At 54.8% G+C, this 20,868-nt stretch overlaps 1 protein-coding gene across 1 annotated transcript; it reads left to right on the top strand.

Moving 5' to 3' along the window:
* Positions 1-2,144: 2,144 nt before the first annotated feature.
* LOC135329970 (noggin-2-like) lies at positions 2,145-6,199 on the top strand. The gene has a single exon (XM_064520673.1). The coding sequence runs from the start codon at positions 2,760-2,762 to the stop codon at positions 3,420-3,422; it is 663 nt and encodes a 220-aa protein (XP_064376743.1). The 5' UTR covers positions 2,145-2,759; the 3' UTR covers positions 3,423-6,199.
* Positions 6,200-20,868: the final 14,669 nt, after the last annotated feature.

Raw genomic sequence — 20,868 nt, 5'->3', positions numbered from 1 at the left:
ATTGCAGCCCTTCGGCTTGTTTGGTGGGTCTTAAGCATGACGTGGTGAGAAACTGGCACCGCAGTCTGTCTCATTCCTTCCGAGCCCTGCCTTGGCCCCAATGGGGGGCTGGTTATCTCATGCCTTTGGGAGGGAGTGACTGGCATGGGCAGGAATGTTCTTACACACTGTCAGCCTGGAGGAACCAGCTGTGTGTCCAATTTCTGGACATCATTCAAGTGTGAGCTCAGCGGTGAGCAATGCGGAGGTAAAGGAGGTGAGAAGGATTTGGGTTTTTTGCTATGTTGACCCACCCCAGGCTCTGCCTCAAAGATTGTGGGTCTTGGTCTCTGCCAGGAGATTTAAATCTTTTTCCTCGACCCCACATTATTTGAGAAGGGGGTGAAGAAAAAGCCACTGATTTAACGCAGCTTGCTTTCAAGCCATGTTGCTCTTGAGGGACAGGGGGGAAAAGGTGCTTTCTCTCAGGCAGGAGTGATGCTCTCTGGAAGACCGTAACTTCACTTGAAGAAGGTGCTGGGATGCTGACACTGCAGCACACTCGGTTGTGCAGTGACGTAGACAAAGGTTGTACTCTGGAGTGCTGTCTCTGGGACAGAAGAGGCTGTTATAATTTGGTGCCCTACTCGTATTTTAGCACTGCGTGCAGCTGGAAAAAGGCTCTAAAGGTGGTATGGGCTCTCGTGGAGAAGCAGACATGAGACAGCGCAGCAGGAGGTAGGAAAAGCAGAATGAGAGAGAGGGCCCAGTTACCGGGAGGTTTGAGCTGGAACCGGACTGTTCTGGGCTGATGGAGGCACAAAATCCTAACTCGGTGCGTGTGAGAGTGCCGGCGAGGCTTCTCCACGGCTTGAAGACCTTTGCTGCGGACGGTGAGGCTTGACCACTGCCATGCTCACAGCTGGGATGGCTGCCCTGAAGCCTGTTTGCCGGGCAGCTCCAGCCCTCTGGCTCTGCACGGGCAGGGCTGCTGTCCGGCCGGTGACGTGAGGACACTTGGCCCGGGCGTCAGCTATTTCTGCGTTCGGGACTGCTCCTGCGTGCACGCTCACAACAGCCTCTACCTCCACGCTCTCGCCTTCCCCGCAGCGAGCCTTGCCGCTGCTTGCTTGAGCAGGGAGTATGGGGAGAGCGGCTGCTGGGTCCCCCGGCGGGACAGGACGCGCGGCCAGGGCCGGGGTCCCCACCTTGCCCGGCGCTGTTCGCGCTTCCCCCGGAGGCAGGGCGCCCCGTTTCGGGGCTCGGGCTTCCCGGCCCCGCTCCCTCCGGGCGCCTCTCGGCGCTCGCATCCCGCTTCCCGCCGTTTCGGGCCACGCTCGCCCCCGGGCAGCGTCGCGGGGCGCCCGGGCCGGGCGGGGGCAGCGCGGCGGCAGCGAGCCCTGCGCGGAGGGGCCGCGGGAGGGAAGGGGTTAAGGGCGGGGGGGGGGGGGGGCGCTAGGACCCGGGCGCGCGGCGGCGGCGGCCGGGGCTGTCACTCAGCGCGCGGCGAAAGTGACAGCGGCGGGGCGGGCCGCGCGCCGCGCGCCGGGCGCGTATTTAACTTGGGCGCGCGAGGGGCGCGCGGCAGTGCGCGCGGCGGAGCGGGGCGGCAGCCGGGCGAGCGGGCCGGGCCGCGCCGAGCCGAGCCGAGCCGAGCCGAGCGGGCCAAGCCGAGCCGAGCCGAGCCGAGCCGAGCGGGCCGGGCCGGGCAGGGCAGGGCAGGGCAGGGCGCGGCGCCGCCGGAGCTGCCCCGCGGCTGGATGCGCTGAGCGCGGCGCGGCCGGGCCGGGCCCCTGGAGCGGCGGCGGCGGCGCGGGCTGCCCGGGCTGCTGAGCGGCGGCCGAGCCCCGCGCTGCCGGACCCTCGCCGAGAAGCTGCTGCACGGAGCCGGGGACGCCGCCAGCCGCCGCGCCGGGAGCCGCGGGCGCGCCGCCCCGGCCGGCCCGCCTCGCCGCTTCCCCCCGCCCGCCGTCGCCTGCCGGGGACCCCGCCGCCGCCCCGCGCCGCCCTCGGCGGAGGATGCCCTGGGGGGCCGCGGGCCGCCCCCGCCGCTCGCCTCCGCGGGAGCCCGCGCCATGAGGAGGAGCCCGCCCGGGCCCCGGGCGCAGCCGGCGCCGCCCGCCGCGGCCGCCTGAGCCCCCGCGCGCCCCGGCGGTGCCCCGCGCAGGCGGCGCGGCGCAGGGGCCGCCCGAGCGGGCCGCGCCGCCGTGACCCTCCTCCCCGCCCCCTCGCCCGGCTCGCCCGGCTATAAAGGAGGGTTTTATTCTCGGGCTCCGGTCTCACGCCAAACCCTGTCACACCGTCTAGACAAGCTGTCGTGGGGCTCAGCCCAGCTGTCACCATGGCGATGGAGACGAGTCCGCTGTGAATTTTGGGGGGAGAGCGCGAGAGAGCGAGCGCCGAGGAGGAGGAGGAGGAGGAGGAGGAGGAAGGCTCGGCCGCCGCCGTGCCCTGCCCAGCCGCCGCCCGCGGGGGAGGCACGGACCCCCCGGCGCTCTCGGCCCCGGCTGGAGCCGGCCCGGCGGGGAGCCCCGGGGAGCGAGCCCGGGCCGCGGGAGCGGAGGGAGCCTCAGATGCGTCTGTCACACAACCCCGGCCGAGCTATTTAAAGTAACGGGCCTCGCCGGACTTTGTCTCTGCCTATTTATGAATCCCCGGGAGTTGGCAGGCGCCGCCGGGCAGCGCTAGGAGCCGAGCCCGCAGCGCCAGCCCCGCGGGGAAGCCAGCGCCGAGCCGAGGGCGGCGGGTGCCGGCCGGGCCGGGCCGGGCCCGCCCGGAGCATGACGGCGATCCGGGCCCTCCTGCTCTGCTCCTGCCTGGGGCTGCTGCGGCCGGGCTGGGGCCAGCCCTTCCTGCGGCTCCGGCCCTCGCCCAGCGACAACCTGCCCGTCAAAGACATCGTGGAGCACCCGGACCCCGAGTACGACCCCAAGGAGCAGGACCTGGACGAGCGGACTTTACGGAAGAAGCTGGGCAGCCATTTCGACCCCGGCTTCATGGCCGTGGCGGTGCCGGGCCCGGCGAACGCCTCGGGCGCCGAGGCGGCGGCGGCGGCGGCGGCGGCGGCGGGGCGGGCGCGGGCGGCGCCGCTGCCCGCGGAGCTGCGGCGGCTGGAGCTGGGCGCGCCGCCCCACGGGCCGCGCCTCAAGGTGGGCAAGAAGGCGCGGCGGAAGGTGCTGCAGTGGCTCTGGGCGTACACCTACTGCCCCGTGCTCTACACCTGGAAGGACCTGGGCGTCCGCTTCTGGCCGCGCTACATCAAGGAGGGCAACTGCTTCGCGGAGAAGTCCTGCTCCTTCCCCGAGGGCATGTTCTGCAAGCCCGTCAAGTCCGTCACCAAGACCTTCCTGCGCTGGCACTGCCAGGGCTGGTCCAGCCAGAAGTACTGCACCTGGATCCCCGTGCAGTACCCGCTCATCTCCGAGTGCAAGTGCTCCTGCTAGCCGGGGCCTCGCCGCCCCGGCCCCGGCCCCGGCCCCGGCCCCGCGGCCGCCCCACCGGCGGGCGGCTCCGCGGCCGCCCCGCGCCTCCCGCCGCGGACACCGGCACCGCCGCCCAGGCACTGCCCGCCCGCCCGCCTCCCCTCGGCCCCTTGCACTGGCTTCTTTTTTCGTTTGGATTTTTTTTCCCCCCGGAGGGGGCGGGGGGAACCATTTTTTGACTTATTTTAATGTTATTTTATTTGAAAGGGGAAAAGCGAACCCAGGAACTGCAGGGCAGGCCAAAGGCACAGTAAAGCACTACAATCAGATGTCTATTTTTATACGTATATAGCCTTCTAACAAAAGGAAAATAAAAAAATTAAAAAAAAATTACCAGCCGTGTAAATAGAGAGATTTTAAAGGAAAGGGGGGAAATTGCAGCTGTTTTTTATTATTATTATAATTATTATTGTTATTATTATTATTTTAAAGACATAGGACCACATTTTAAACCCGTCCCCACAGAACCTGTGCGCTTCCCTGCAGAAGGGAAGGGCAGAAATTTCCTGTAAAGATGATTTTAACAAAAGGAAAAGGAGGGGAAAAAAAGAAAGAACGGCAGCATGCCTGAAGATGATTGTTTCTCTGTGCTGTTTTTTTTTTTTTTTTTTTTGTCTTCTTCAGACCTTGTCACTGATGTTTGAACTAATTCACCATGCTCTTGGGTTTTTTAAAGTGTATAACAATTAATTAAGGAGGAAATTTTAAAGAAAAGTACAAATCTATGAAAGAGTGGAATCGTTTTGTTGTGTGGGAATACATATAGTCTTGTAGAGATGTTAAAGGAAATTTTCTGTGTACAGTTTATTTATTTTTAACATTTGTGTATAGGAAAAAAGCTAGAGATTATGCCAGAAACTATTGGAAATGTTTACTTGAATATTCCTTTAAAAACATATCAATGTAAATATGAGCTATCACTGATCAAAACATTTTTAGCAATAAACTCTATCTTTGAAGAAAAACTCTGTGCTGCACCCCGGCTCCCTGGGAGACCAGCGGAGTCGAATTCTTGCTCAGAGCAGGTGATGAGGAAAGTGCTTTGGCTGGGCCAAGCTGGTGTAAATCAGTGAGACGCCCTGGAAGCTCGCAGAGCTCCGCTAGTTTACACCTCTTGGGGATGCCGCTCCGGGTTTTCTTCCTGCTGGGGAGAAAAAAACAGGAGAGAAATGGCTCCTAAGGCATAAAAGAGCAGAAACGTCTTGGACAGGAGGTGTCATCTGAAATCCCTGGGAGATTCTTGCTTCGTGCAGCCCTTCCAGTGCTCTCCCATGCTCTGCAGCTCCTGGATTCAGCTCTCCCACTGGCAGAGGCAGCGGTAGAGGTCACCGCCCCAGCCGACACAGCTCGGCAGCCCCATGTGTCAGAACAAACGTTTTTCCCGTCTGCGGTCACTAGCACAGGAGGGAAGGATGGAGAAGAGTCCTGTGCCCTGTGTCCACGCTGCTGAGAAGGAGCCCCAGGGCTGGCATCTCTGCCCTGCAGCGTAGCTGCGTGTGTGCTGGGCTCAGGAGGAAGCGCTGATCATGCAGCAGTGCCGAGTGCCACCGGCTTTGAACCCCTGCTCACCGGGGCTGGTTGGGGCCCCTGCTCTCCTGCTGGAGCTCATCTGAGCAAAAGGTAAGGGAGAGCGCTGCGGAGGCGTACACAGCACCTCCTCGGCAGCAGCTTGGACAGCTGAGCAAGGACATGCTCCTGGGAGCTGTCTGGAGCGAGCAGGCTTGGGAGGAGCTCGGCACTTGTGAGCTTGTGACAGTGCAAACCTGCTCCCAGTGGAGGTCTGTCTAGGGCTTGGACCAGGGCCCTGAAAAGCTGCCAGACCGTCTCCCTCCTTGCTCTGCGTGGGCTGCTGGTGGTGCGGGGAAGGTCTGGCTGTTCTCTTCAGCGTCTGAAATGTGCCCGGCATCCCCGAGGAACAAACTGCTGCTGGAGGCCCTTGCCAACGAGGAGCAACACTCCTGCGCTCCCCCAGCCGTGAACGGAGCAGCAGGGAGAGCCCCATCTCCCTCCGGCTCAGCGCATGCAGTGGGGACCAGGCGAGAGCAGGCCCGGAGCAGAGCCCGCAGGAGGCCACGGGAAGGCGGAGGGAGCCTTCAAAGGGTTTGGCTCGGGTCCATCCGGCTCGGAGGGAACAATGGCATGTGGCTTCTTCCGAGGGAACAGAGGTCCAGTGAGCCTGCCTGGAGCAAGCGAGGCCTGCAGAGACTACAGGTCACAACCAGAAAGAGGCAGGCCAAAACAAGGAGAGGGCTTTTTTTAACAGGCAGGGAAGTGCAGCTTCATGGGGAGAGAAAGGTAAGGAAGGCACTAACGTCCAGCACTTGATGCCTCCAAAGAGCTTTGTAGCCATCAGCTCACCCCTGTGAGAGGAAGCAGGTTGGCCTTTTTGTGCGTTTGCCAGTGAGGGAGCGGGGAAGGGGGGACATGGAGGGCAGGGTGGAAAATAAACCTCGCTAAGGCAATGTGCAAAACATCAGGGGCATTTGGGAGAGGAAGGGGAAAGCTCATTTTGCAAGAGGAACAACATCTGTGGTGTGGGGGCTGAACATCTGTAGGAGGGAGCATGGGGGGAGGGCATTCTGGGAAAATATTTCTGACATAATCCCAACAGTATCTGGTGTGTTGAGATTTGGTTACAAATGGCCCTCTAACGTCTTTGTGCGTTTTGTTCTGCTGGTTCCAGGGGCACACAGAGACCCCTGCTTTGTGCTAACCTGGGAAATAAACCATTCCCTGGACTCAATGGCTGAGTTCAGTTGTGTGGGGAAGGGGGGTGGGAATGGGGAAGGAGAGATTTGTGTGAACTCCAGAGAAAAACAGCCTAAAAGCCTCCATGCCATGTGCTGGGGGGAGGGCTGCCTCCACCTCTAGGGAAAACACAGTGGCCCTGCTTGAGATGTTGGGTTGTCTGGATACAAAGGGAAAGAGAGCCGAGGGCCAAGATGCTCAGCAACTTCTGCTTGGATGCGGGCAGGGGACAGGATGGGAGGGAGGCTCCGAGGGCAGCTGTGGGACAAGCGCGGTCTCGCTGGGCCTTGCTCTTTCTAACCCGGCTGCCTCGCAGGGGCAGTTTCCTCGTGCTGACATGCCTCCTGCCCAGCTGCTCTGGCAAGGCAGTGAGTTGGACGTGTGACGGCTGGGCCACGGGTGTGATGCCTTGCCTCGTCTGCTGTGCCTCAAAGGAGTGAAAGACAAAGCGGAACAAGGCCTGGTTCTTTGGTGCGGTTATTATTATTGTCTCGCCAATCTGCTTGTGATTAAGGGACAAGGGTGGGGGGAGAGGGGGCAGAGCAGGCCTCCATGAGACCCAAGACGTGGTGGGTGCCACCGTATGAAGACATGGGGCTTTTCCTCCGTACACACTGGTACGGTGGCGTTAGAGAGGCCTAGAGCACCACGGGTGGGTGGCATCCTGTAGGCTGGGTCATGCTTATTATCACATTGCCAAGAGATATGCATGTTCATGGACGCATATCTGGCACACATGTACGTGCCCACTCACGGTCACCCAAATGATCCCTCCATTCACCCACCTCCTAAGCTATTTGCAGGGGGACGCTGTCTTTGCCCTGTGAAGCTTCCGTGAGGTGCACGCTTTGCCAGTCTTCCTTCTCCACTCCATGCAACATTTCCACGTTCATCCCTGCCTTCCCTCCCAGCTGCTTCCTTGTCCTCCAGCCTCCACCATGCCACTTCCCTCTGCACCTCCTCTCTCCCCTGGACAGACTGTCCTGCTTGGGGTGAGAAGCATGCTGATGAATATGGACTGCAATTTCCAAGTGTGTTTTCTGTGACAGCAACAAAGCATTTGGGGCAGGAGCCCTGGCTCTCTCTGTGCTCGAATGGCAGAGTCTCAGGGGTTTCCAAAGCCCCTCTAATGCAGCCACACCACTTTGACAGAACAGGACGAGGTGGCTAGCAGGAGGATCAGCATCTTAACCCAGTCCTCCTTTGGGTAAGATAGAGCACATGGCGGAGGAGGCTCATTGAGACCCAACAGCCACGCCAAGCAGTGCAGACACATATCAACCAGCGTGATGGGGAAATGAAGGAAGCTTTCCTCCCTGCAGCCAGCATTAGCTAGAGCTGACCTGCTCCAGCACCACATGCTGTGCCCAGGCAGCTCCCTTGGTTAGGTCAAGTCTGGATCTTTTGCCCCTTCAGTCCCTGAAAAGCCCTGCTCAGAGCAGAGAGGACCTCTCACAGATATGTAAAGGTCTCCATCTCCTGCTTCTGTGTGTCATAACCCTTCTGCCACCCAGAGACTTGCTCTCCTCTTCACGAACCCCAATTTTAGATGATCCTAGCCACAAGCATGGACTTGTTTATCACGTGAGAGAATGTGAGCTCTGGATGGCTCCTGACTTTTGACTCAGTGGTACAGATGTACTTCTCCTCCGTTAGTCTTTTACATCCTCATTTGACTTTGACACTAGTTCTGCCGTACACATCTCTCCATTGCCAAGGCTATTTCATCCCCATTTTCCTTTGCCTTGTTGCTCTGTTTAGCTCAGGTCTGGGTGAATCCTTCCCATTAGCTAAAGCAGGTCTCAAGCAATGCAGGTTCTGTCAGCATGCCTGCTCTGCCAGGATGACCCAGATTCACAGTGCCAGAGCTCACAGACATCTAATGTCAGCTCTTGAGATACCTGACTCAGGCCTGGGTGATGATCTAAGCCTGTCACTCATTCCTAGAGAGGCAGATGAATGGTCTAGAGGGAATAACTGGCTTCCTCAAACTTTTTATTTCAAGCTCAGACCAAACTGGGACTTTTCGGAATGTGCAAAAATGTGTGAGTCTCCCTTTTTCTCCCCAGTATGAGTGTTTGTTGTCATCCAGGAGATGTCAGGGGAAACGTAGTCTCACTCTGTATCCTGCTCTGTCCACCAGAAAGTCCCCAGAGAGTCCGTTCTGCTGAGTGCTGCTGGCCAAGAGCTCTGGGTAACCTAGACATGCCTCCTCCAGACACCTCCATCTCCTCATTTATCACCATGATGAAAAGCATACAACTAACATTAATGTTACTAGTGTCGCTACAGGCCGTGGGTGGAGTGTGCTAATCCCATGGAGGCATACCCCATGGGGTGGACAGAGGTGGGGTCTTGTCTAGCTATCTCCCCAGGGCTGCCTGGCGCAGAAGTGTGCAGTCCATTTCTTCTGTGTGAGGCCCACCCCAGGCTGTGTTTCTCTTCACTCCTTTGCAATTCTCCATAGCTCTCTGTACCTCCATAAACCCAACCAGATGCTCAGCAGCTCCTCAGCAAAGCTAGGCCCTTACCCCTCCACCAGTGTGCTTGTAAGGGGAAAGCAGAGGGCAATCCAGGCTTTTCTTCTCTTCCATGCCAAAGGTGTCTGAATGACTGCCAGTTCATTTGCAAGAAATATGCATGAGTCTCCCTCCCCTCTCACTGATTGAAAACAAACATTAACAGCAGCGCCATCCAGGAGGCATGCTTGCTCTGCGGCATTGGCTGTTTCTTATTCTGCTTAAAAATGTCAGACATCCCATCAAGGTAGCAGGGACAATATCATGTGGCTCCTGGGAGCCCAATCAGGAAGGCAGAGCAACAAAGAACAAATCATGACTAGCTGGGAGGAAGCGCCTGCAAGCAGACCATTGGCTAAAATGGCTCTTTCAGGTGGCTGGTGAATGAATCCATTCACAAAAGCAGGGCCAGTTCGAAAACAGCAAAACAGTCTACATATGTCTTTGTGATGGCTGAATCTGCCAGGGAGACACCCGAGCCCTGGAGCAGATGTGTGGGATGTGGCTGGTGCAGTTGTGCCTGATCCCAGCGTAGGTGCAGTGAATTCAGGAAGAACGATTCCACCTTTCTCAGTTTGCAGGCCCCACTGTTCCTCCAGGGGAGGTGCAATGCCCTGCTGAGAGAATTTAAGTCTCCTGCCAAGCTGCATGGAGCAGTTCAAAGACCTTTGAGGGCCCAAGGACCACACGGCAAGACCACTGGACACAAGGGTTAACACTGCGGTGTGACAGGCGACTCTGTTTTCCACATTTAGTGTTACACAGATGTTCTGAACATGGAGAGCCGCCTAGACAGAAGCCCACACTTTCAGAAGCAGACAGAACATATGATGGAAAATGTTTCTCTTCGGATCTGGAAGCTGGGGATAAAGTGTAGTTACTTTAGGTAATTGCCAAATATAGGTCATGGTTGCTCACAGCGTGCCTGGCCAGATCAGCCGTGTGCTCTGTCTTGTCACAGAGACATGCAGACATGGCCCTTGGAGACCAGTTATCTCCCCATGCTGTAAGATCAGAGGGCAAGGTGAGCAGCTGAGCTCCCTGGCCTTCCCCATTAGTCAGGATGTGGACCATTCCCTCTCTAGGGAAATCTTACAACCCCCTCCAAAGCTTGTTGAATTTAAGGGAAAAAATGGTCAGGCCTTTGGAGCCAGTTCTGTCACGGCTGCTGGCAGGTGCTCCACTGAGGTCCCTGCAGCTCCTAGGGCGGGTGATTTGCACCTGCCATCTAGCAGCAATTCTAGTGCACTGGGCACACTGAGAGCATCACTTTACGGCTCCTCCATCCAGCACTGGCTGCCTTGGAGGCAGCCTGGAGGGGAGCGGAGCCATGCAGCAGGAGCTTTTAGAAGTGAAGTAAAGGCTACATTTCTGGGTGCAAGGGCAAGATGGCCTTTGGGGAGCAGGCTCTGTGACAGGGAGGAGAGAACAACAGTATTAGGGAAAGAGAGCTCCTTGTCATGGAACTTGGCTCACGCTGGGGAATTATTTATAGGTGTTCAAGTCCATATGCTTCTGGGAGGGTTGTACAAGAGCCATCAGATCCCCTCTGAGGCTATCTGTGTCCTCAAGCATTGCCTGGTCTGCTTCCTTCCCTTTATTGCCAAAAGACACTGTTTTTCTCCAAGAGATGGCACCAACAAAGGACCGGGTCTCCAACCCTGGCTCAGCATATCTGCTTTCTTGGAACATGGGCTATGTTTCATCCTAGAGCTGAGATGAAGTCTAAGACTGAACTGGTGCTCAGCTGACTGATCATGTTTTAGAAAAGAGCCTACTTCTGCCTCCTTCCTTCTCACCAGGAACTGCAGCTAACACTCCTCTTGGATGCCTCTTTGAGCCAGAGATGGCAGCATGCAGGTCAATGGGTAGCCAGGAAGCTGGACTTTTTTGCTAATAATAACGTAAGGTGTTGTTAAGATGTGTTTTGTGTGTAGCGTTGTGGTGCTCAATGGCAGTCCCTTGGGCTGTGCTATGCCGGGAGATGCTTCCTCAGCCCCAGCTGCCCACATGTTGCATAAGTGTGGTTTCTTACCAGGAACATCAGGGCTGTGCCCTCCTCCTGGACAGAACTTCTGGCAGCAAGTGCCTGGAGGTTCACTAGGCTGTCCCCACCTTGGGTATGTGACTCTATGCTGGGAGCAAGCTGAGGTACCCCAAGCTGGCCCACAGACAGCACGTCCTGAGGACGGGCATGCGGTGCATCACAGCCCATTGCTGCTCAGGCCTGCCACTGGGGTTCAGACAAAGCTGATGTTCACTTTTCTGGGACAGCTGTGGCAGTTCTGCTCTTCCTATGGAGAAGCTGTGGTGGGCCACGCTCAGCTCGGCAGTGGAAGCTTTGCCTTACATGTCAGTTAGGGCGCTGGGCATCCTGTCCTGTTCTTGCACAGAGCTCCCTCTCCCCAGTGCCCTCCTGGGCTCGAGACAGGCCTGAGTCTCAAAGTCAGACCAGACACCGCGGCTTGATCACACAGGGCAGCCGATGCCTGCAGACGGAGCAGGAGGCAGCAGGAGGCAGCAGGAGCAGCAGGCCTGGACAGTGCTCCGGGGAGGGCCGTCTGCGCGTCCCTGGGCTCTTGCGGAGAGGCTGGCTCTGTGGGGAGGCTGCGCGGGCCAGGGAAGGGACGTGCCCGCCGTGGGAGCCGTCCCCGCGGCGTGTCTCTGCCCCTCCTCTGCGGGGCGCTGCGGGCGGGGCAGCCCGAGGAGGCACGGCTGCCCGGGGGACGGCAGGCGGGACGCGGCTACCGGGAAGGCGGGGAGCCCCGCAGGGCGCCGGCCACCGCCGCCACGGCTCCCCCGCGGGCGGCGCGGCGGCCGCCGGACAGGGCCCCACCGGGCCGGGCGCCGCCGCGGGCGCCGTGGCTCGGGGAGAGAGCGCCACCTCGCGGCGGCGCCCGGCGCCGGCGGCCCGCTCCGTCCCGCCCCACCCCGCCCCGCCCCGCCCCGCCAGGGCGGGAGGCCGCGCGCGGCCCGCGGCAGCCGGGGCGACCCTGCTCCGCCCTCCCGCGGCCGCGGCGCGGGGCTGCGGGCGGCCCGCCTGCTCCCCCCGGAGCCTCCCGCGGGCGGGCCGCCTGCCGCCGTGCCCCGCACGCCCCGGCCTCGGCGGGCCCTCGCACAGCCCCTGCCCCAGCACGCGGCGCTGGGGTCTCCTCCCTTAGCTCCTTCCCTGCCGTGCGGTCATGGGGTCTCCTCACGCAGCCCTTACCTGCCGCCTGGCTTTGGGGCCGCTCACACAGGCCCTTCCCTGCTGTGCGGATTTGGGATCGCCTCAGTCCCTTCCCCACCACGTGGCTTTGGGTTCTCTTCCTATGGCTTTTCACTGCTGTGCAGTCATGGGGGGGAGGGGGTCTCTTCACGCAGTCCCTTCCTGCTCTGCGGCTTCGCGCCTCCTCACACAGCCGCATCCCCAGGAGAGCGGCTGACCAGATCCACACTGGTGCCGCCAGGCTGGTCCTGGGTGGCTGCTGCGGCTCTGAGCGATGCTGCCTTGCACCTCGGGTTGCCCCAGCCCACTGCAGTGCCACCTCACCACGCTCCCTGACCAGCTCCCGTCCGGAGGTAGGCAGGTGGCCCAGCAGCAGATCAGCTCGTGCTGTAGGCAGAGGGGCCAGGTAGTAGCCGGTGTCCTGGCAAGGGCTACTCTTGGCCCCATCTGCTCTTGGGGTCTCATTTCCCTCCCTGTTCTGCAGAGAACTTAGGAACCTCTTGTGACAATCGAAGCAACACCAGAAATGTCCACATGGAAATGGAAAAAAATGCCTCTGAGCTCTTGACCTGGAAGAGGAGGGTAAAGCTCGTCTTCAGCCAGGGATCGCATATGTCTTTCAGCCTGTCCCATGACAGGGCTGCCACACTTTACTCCAGGTCACAACTAATCTCATCGGCTCCCACTGCCTTGTCACTGTGTGTCTGTGGACCTCTGCTGTATCGACCACTGTCCTGGTGGACCTGTATCACGAGACGCCCTTCTCACAGAGGGAATCATCAGGAATGAGGACACGCCAAAGCCTCTGCCTTAGAGGTCTGGGAGAGGTGGAATCTACAGTGATGTTTGAGAGAAGAGCTCATCTCCCTCAAGGGCAGCTGTCCTTCACGAGGGAACAGCGTGGTCCTCTTCAACGAAAGCTTTGAGCCTGGGTTGGCTACACAGCAGCTCTTGGGATAGGGTTCAGCTGGAAAGTCCAACTTCCAAGCAGTTACCAGAGATCCTGGAAGTCCCAATAGGCCTCCCCAGCTTTGCTGGAGCCATTGCCTCCTTTTCCTTTGGACTCTGCTGCAGCAGTGGCAGCCACTGACCAATAAAGAGATTCAAGAAGTCCAGAGCTCTCTACTATTTTCCTCTGGGCTGAAGTGAATTTGTTCGTCATGGGGAACCTTAACATGTCTTGAATATAAAGACTTCCCAAGGGGAATGACTAAGCAGCCCTCCCTTCTCCCAAAGGGAATGGTGAAAGAAGCAGAACCAAAGATACCCTGCATAGAAGAAGGAAGATGTCCTCCATGAATATTCTGAGTGAAGCGTGATTCATTTAGGCCCCTCCATCTCTGTTGCCTACGTTCTGAGTGTCTGTACACAGTTGTTGTCCCGGTTCAGGTCCAGCCCTGCTGTCCAGCTCAGTTACTTCGATAGGCCTTCAAACTGCTTAACAAATACCACACAAATGTTTCAGCCCTGAGAATTTGTACTCTGGGCTCAGAATGTGATTTATCTTCATCTATGTCTGCAAGATTTATCAGCCCCAATTAAGGGAATGGCTGCGCTCTTTAAAGTGTTGTTCTAGTCAGAAAAACCAACTAGAGTCTCCTTTCAGTGAGTGGAATTTGTGGCCAAACCAGAAGGGAAAAACTGAGAAACCATTTTCCTAAAAAAATCCCTGTGTTTTTTGGTCAAAAATTTTGAAGTGCTGCTGAATTTAGAAATATTTGACCAACTCTGTGGTGAGCCAGGAGTCAGGAAAGGAATCGTGAAAATTCAGTCAGGTTTTTTCCTCTATTCTTCATCAAAATTTCATATTCTGATGCCATTTTCATCAAAAAAAAAAAAAATTGGCAATCATTATGTGACACATCTGCTGCCTAAGAAAGGCCATCTGCAAACTTCCAGCCCTTTGCAATGTGAACAGGAGATGTTTCTGTGGATGTGTACACACACGAAAATAAAAGCACTTGTTCATATGCTCTGGGCAAGCCTGCTAATGCATAGGACTTCAATACATAGCCCAGGAATAGCTAAGTGCACTGATAAATTCAGCAGTAATGTCTACTAGCAAACCTGGCAGATCTACAATTCCAGTCATCTCCACCATGCTTCTTCCATTCCTCTCTGCCCCAGCACACTGGGTTACTGCACTTCCTAGGGAAAAGGCTGTCTTTGCCAGGCTCTGAGAGCTGTCAGAGCTGGGCCATGAAATTCCGAAGCCATGGACAATTTCAGAAAACGTGCAGTCAGTTCTCTCTAAAAAGCTCTCCAGTTCTATCTGAGATGCAGGACACTATGCTCAGAAACACAGTGTCCAAAAATAACAACCTGCTGACAGGGTAAAACTCCACAACAAGGCTGAGCAGATCAAGAAATACAAGAAGACAGGCCACTGACTGATTACCACTAGAATCTAGAGAGATTGGTGTGGTATCCAGATGACTTTAAGACATAGCCATATGGTTAAGTGAACCTCACCTGGAGGCATGAAGGCATCGAAGACAGGTGGTGACACCCACATCTGAAAGGAAGAGTCTCAGGAATTGGATTTGCCATTGACAGGAAACTTTGTCAGACCAAACTTGCCTTGCAACCATTTTATTTCTGTGCGTATCTGCAATTTCCCACCGAATTAAGCTGTAGCGAAAATTTCATGATTGGGTATTCCAGAACTTTCCCTCAGACAGTACTTTTGATCCAATTTTAACTTAAAGAAACACCCAGACTCTGTATAGTCAAATTTTAGAGTTGATGTGGTTATAGTGACTCAAAGCGAAAAGGGAACCGAAAGGTCTTTTCAGATTGGGTGGTGGATGTTATCCTTTCCCCCAGAGTGTGAGGAGAATGTTTTATCCCTCATCAACGTGCATGGGTCCATATGTGTTTTTTTTTCTCCCAAAGAAATTTCTTTGTAATCAAGACTTTTCTGTGCAGTATTTCAAGGTGTGTTACAGAAAGGATTTTGCTGTCTCAAAGTATTGTGTTGTTAGAAGATTTCTCGTTATAACTCTCAAGTTACAGGTACAGAACAAAAATCTAACCTTTCATGCCTGCCATTGTTGAAGCTGGGAGGGTCCTGATTTCAAACTCAGCAACAAAGGGCACACATACGTCTTAATTTAAAAGGTCTGAAATGAATCTCAGCATCTCCTCTGACTGCTTGTCTCATCCAGCCAATCTCACCTCAGCCCACACCACCTGGATTCAGGCATAGCCAGCTGGATCTTATCCATACCACCATCTCAGCCAGTCAGCAAGTGAGATCATCAGGACCAGATGTACTGAGGTGGGGGCTTGAGGGGCACTATTGCCCTGTTAGTACCTGCTGTTGCAGAACGTACTCCACTTCACGTAACACGGCCATGCAGCTGGGCATTCCCTCTAGGTCATACCCAACCTGGTAATCACCCATCCCAGCTGTGCAAGAAGGCATACAGGTGCATGAAGAGGCTACAGAACTAACTCTTTCCCTGGGGCTGAGGCAGACACATGATGAGAGAGAAATTCCAGGAGATGCCCTTGTTCTCTGCTATTATCATCAGCAATATGTTCTGTAGCCAAAGGCCTGAGAGCAGCCTCCGACTGCCTCTGTGTGGTCCCCACATGAGTCACCAGTACCTCCTGGTACCAGCACATGCCTGCACTCATCCCCTTGGCTCCATCATGGAGGATACCAAGCAACTGGTGTCCTGCTGTCTCCATCTCACACACCATTTGGCATGCAGATGGCAAAGGGCTGAGAAGATGTGAAATGATGAGACTGTGGGGGCTACCTTGCCCTTTCCTTCCCAAACACTTAACTGAAAAGAGATCATAAGCCACCAACTGACAAATGGCTGCCAATGAACAGCGTCCCTGCACTGTGCTTCTGGCACTTGGAATGCAATATGCTGTCCACCACAGTGTTGACTGGCGGTACACACAGTTTTCCCACAGCCAGGGTGGGGTCACAAGTGCAAAAAATGCTCCTGGTGCTACCAGTGCCTCTGAGACATCAGCAGAAACACAAGCAGACTCATGGTATATGTTACCTCAAAATGTCTTCTGTGCAGGTGAACATGTCTGGGCAGATATGAACAATTTAAATCTCAGGAGGCGTCAGCTTTGCTACTGTTCAACCCGCTCTGGGAATCGTACCTCAGCATCACAGCCCAATTCCTTCACTCAGTGATTGAAAACTGCAGCCACAACTGCACTGGCATCTCTCCAGGACTCTCCAGGATTGTCATAGAGCTGCCCCTAGGATAGATCTTTGCCTTTGGTTAATGTCCCCAGGCCTTTCCTATCAGAGGAAGTGCTGGAAATTTGAATTTTCATGCCTCAGGACTGCTTACCAGAGCATGTACACTGCAATTGCCAGTGGAAGAAAGCATAAGATCCCAGCCTTTGCCCTAGCCGCCGAAGCTGTCACCTCCTCATTGCAAAATGTTGTACTGTGGGAATCCACAGTTCTCCATTGCCTCCTGGCTAGGAGTAGAGCTGTGAGGCCAGCAGGACTCCTTCATTTCTGCCTGCACATATATGGGCAGCTTTAATTCCTATCTGTGCTAGATCCATTTGCCTGGATTATTTTGTCCACAACTCAGGGGACTGTCTAATGAGCTGTTTGGGTGTCTGAATCCAAAGCCTGGTCCCATAGGCAACAACTCTCCCAGGTCTGAGCTGCTTTGAGACATCTGTCTCCCAGGGCTGAGAAGAGTTTCCCAGGCCTACTCACATGAAAACTGTCATTGCCTACTTGGCACTGGAGCATGGATGGGAATTCTCTTGTTTTTCATGAGCAGGCTGAGCGGTCAGCACATACCACTAGCAACAGTCAGAGGAGCAATAAATAGCCTACCCAGACCAGAAGGAGACAACCTGTTCTGACTGGACCGCTCATCCACTCTGCTGGGCAGAATGACTCTTGCTCTACGTCAAGGTCTTGTGCGTCCTGGGGAAAGAAAGCCTCCAGCCTAGCTCAGACCGCACTGAGCAAGTCCTTGAGGATGAGCTATGGTTACTGCTTGGATTTGCATGTCCCAAAGATGTAGTAGGCAGCCATCGGGATAGTCTTCACTCCAGGGGGACTCCTACCCCTGAAGCAGTGGCCAGAGAGTCAGAAGTCATGGCTGCAGACTGGTTGTGGACTCTTCCTCCAGAGCAGGTTCCCACCTAGGCAAATGCCCAAGCATATTCCTGCATCCTTACAAAAGTCCCAGTTTTGCTTGTTCTCCGGGAAAAGGAACATGTTGAAAACATAAAGATTCTGTAACTCATCCCAGGAAGACCCTGTTTTTCTAGATGATGTTTCTTTGTGGACTTGCATCACCCATAAGAATGTAGGGAACAGGAAAGGTCCCAAGTGGTCAGTGTAAGCCCATCACTTAGTGTTTCCCTTTTCCCCTTTAAGGTCTAAAATAGAAGCAGACATAAAGGGTGTTCCTACTGCTAAAGGCCAACATTTGCTTCTAGTCACCTTGTGCCTAGCATCAAATATGAAATAGCCAGGGGTTGTAAAGTGCTCTGAACCTGAAAAGTGCTAACTAAGAAAATAAAGCACAACACAAGTGTTATTAATAAATGCCAGACGCTGTTATGTAACTCCTAATCATGAACTGCGTCTTTCGGCCTCCATTGTTCCATTGTCAGGCTGCATTATCTGGGAATTCTTACCCACCGACCACAAGAAATAGCCTGGGCTCTGTGGGTTTTCAAACTTTGTTGTTGGAAAGCTTTTCATGCAATTGTTTTTGCTTTGCACTGTTGCCTTCCTTATTGTACACATGTGGGTGTGTATCACAGCCCACACCCTCTGTCTTTTGCCCCAGGATAACTTTCAAAATGAGCTGATCTGTTTCAGCCAGTGTTTTTCCTAAGAATTCTCTTTAAAAACAACATTCAAACAAAAAACCCCTGAGTTTCCTGAAGCGAAGCTTGTGCTGAGGAAAGATGCTAGCCTGCAATTCCAGCAGAATAAAGACTCCAATTTTTATCCTCAGGAGAGATTCCCCACAGGACTTTCAGTGCTTTCAGTGCCTTCTGGCCTGGAGGAAGAAGGGAGCATGGGGTAACTTGGTCTCCGGCACTTTTTCAGAGCAGGGCATCTCTGCGGTTGCAGGGTTGGGCTATCAGTGCTGACTGTGGGACTCAGTTTCTCCTCTGCTTCTTCAGCGACCAAACAATGCTCCAGAGCTCAAGCCACATTTGGGCTCTGGTTTGGCAATACTCAAGAAAGAGTAGGCGGGCTGCCCATTCTCCCTAAGCACAACAGGGTTCCCCCTGTGTGGCAGCGTTTTGCAGGTGGCTTCTCCTGCCACCCTTCCCAGTGCTGCTCTCTCCACCATGGCTGGCAGCTTCCAGCTAGTCCTGCCAATGCTCAGAAAGCCAGCCACGCACCCAGCTCCAGCACCATGGCTTCTCAGTTTCCCAGAAGTTTTTCATCTCCATGTGCCACACAATTTTATTCAAGCTTCAGCACCGTCCTCTTACTTCTCGAAGCAGGCATCCCGCTGCAGCATTTGCCTCTTACCCATCTGAGCATCCCAATCAACACCTTTGGTCATACAGGCAGCAATTACACAAGGGAACTCCCTGAGAAGGACTTTTATGGTGGCAGTAACATGACCCTCCATCACCTGCTCCAGCCTCAGCTCAGCTTTGCTGTGCTCACTGCAAGGCTGGGTTTTTTTGTCTGGGGATATCTTCAATGCAATGTCCGTGTTACAGTTTTTCTGATGTTTTTTACAGAAATGTCTTTTCCCACAATCCTCCCCCATCAACCTAGTAGTTTTCAGTAATCCTACCGCAGCATTTCTTGCCCTGTTTGCCGCAGTCCGTCTCAAGGTTGGTGTCAATGCAGCATTTCTACCTCTAAGTCAAAGTGAAGTTTGTCTGGCACTGACACATGCTCAGAAGTGAGGCTCAGATTATCTGCGTTAGTCACAACTATTCTTATGAGCTAATTTAGATACATGCAAAAGTTTCCACATCCTTATTAGGAATGTGTGGATTTTTGAGACACCTTCACGCCGGTCAGTATAAGACATCCACAGATCTGTTATACACACTGACATGGGAAGCTAGCCCTGTAGCATGGGTCATAGCTGTTCATGATAGTAGTGGTGTCATTTCCTAGGGCTCGGGCTAGAACTGACCATAGTGAAAAATGGCTTTCTGATCGAAATGAAAAATTTTGCTGAACTTTGTCTGGGTTCGTGAGAGAAATTATAAATCAAAACCAGAAAATGCTAGGCAAAAAGCTTGTGGTGTTCAGTTTCTAAGGCCTTTATTTTCGCTACCAACAACATGTTTTAAAAATCAGTGCATTTTTTTCCTCTTTTCACTGGAAAACCTGAAATAACACAGGAAGCTAAAAATAGTAACAATACCCAACCAAGTCATTGGTGTTTTTCAATCAGCTCCAATGCAAACCTCGGTATTGGCTCAGGCAGGATTTGTTATTTTTCTGACCAGGGCCTATATTAGGTTCATAAGTATATCCAACCAAAACGGTCTAGGAAAGCCACCAACCCACTCCTGGATGGTTTTCCCTGGAGCTCATCCACTGTCTTGCACCTTCAGGCAGCAAAAAGTAGTTAAGTCCAGTGATGTTCTTGGGATAAGGACAAAAGTGGGAAGCACCCACCTAGTGCAGTAAAGTAACCACAGAGCTGCAGTGTAACTGCAGTGTCGTCCTGGAACAGGCACGTCTGGGGCTGTGGCTCTGGGATCACCCTCTCTCACCACTGGGGAGAGATGGACTCTGGGACACTGTTCTCACAGGGCCATCTAGACAACCCTGTTGGCTGCATCTCCTCCCCAAATGGGTCCTAGTTTACCAGCCTCTGGTCTGTCCTGCAGTTTGTAGCTGAAGGGAGGGCACAGAACTTGTGCAGCTGTCACCGGGAGTCTTCTCATCTCCTCCTGTCTGTTCCACCTCAGTGCTTTCCCTTTAAGAGTGAGTGAGATGCAGGGCAGAGCCCAAGGCACTGAGGTTGCGTGTACTGTGTGGAGACCTCAGGCAGCCCAGGAGACCACTCTCTCGGGACCTCTGCGTGGCATAGAGACACCTACCTAACAATTGAGGGAATATTTTCCACCCAAAGAATCCATCTCATGGTCCCCTCTTCATTTGTGACACAAGGGAAAATGTGAAGCAGCCAAGACGCGTGAATCACTGTCCCAAACAACATATAATGAACTCATAAAATCAAAGGCAGGGTTTGTTTCAACCCGTGCTGCCAGGGCTCCTTGGACATCGTCTGGAATGAATTTAAGTTGTTACAAAACTCCCTGTGTCTCAGTGCATGTGTCTCTCCCCCCACTACCCCCCAACTCATCTTTCTTCTCTTCCCTCTTCACATTCCACTTTCCTCTGATCTTCTTTTTCCTCCTTTCACTCTCACCTTTCCTCTCCCTCTCCTGTTTTCCTTCCCTCCCATTTCACCCCTGTTCCTTCCTCCCTCCCTCCTTTGCCCCCAGCCTTTCCACTTCAGAGCCCCCAACCCCCCTCCCAGCCCTTCCATCTCTTCTCTCCCTGTTCTCACTGACGAGGGTATCCCTAGCACCTTCCAGATGGACTCGTTTCCAGGACAGATTCAAAAGAAGACGTTTAGCTGATGTAACAGGGATGGCTGTACTACGTGCGTGCTGTGACGTGGCCATGCTAAGGAACCCCTCGGTCCCATGCCAGCACCTTCACTCTCCTCTGGCAGGAGTTCATCCCTACACTCACTGCAGGAGTCTGGGTGGAGAGGTGAGACAACCAAGCAATGTCCTGGAGTGTGGCAGTGCCTGGGGTTGGAGGAACCTGACCACCAAGGAGCAGCACCTATCCCACTGGCATCGTTCTGGTCATGTCTAGCCACAGCAAGTGCCACGCTGTAGGCCAAGGGCTTGGGCCAGGGGCCACACTGACCCCATACAGGATGCCGCGATGAGAGGTCTTGCGTTTTAG

This window comes from Dromaius novaehollandiae, chromosome 14 (genome assembly GCF_036370855.1).
Source record: "Dromaius novaehollandiae isolate bDroNov1 chromosome 14, bDroNov1.hap1, whole genome shotgun sequence".
Classification (NCBI taxonomy): domain Eukaryota; kingdom Metazoa; phylum Chordata; class Aves; order Casuariiformes; family Dromaiidae; genus Dromaius; species Dromaius novaehollandiae.
This window is presented reverse-complemented; position numbering and strand designations above follow the sequence as displayed.

Bases quoted from the DNA above. Each gene is read 5' to 3' on its own strand.
- LOC135329970 (XM_064520673.1), top strand. From the start codon at position 2,760: ATGACGGCGATCCGGGCCCTCCTGCTCTGCTCCTGCCTGGGGCTGCTG.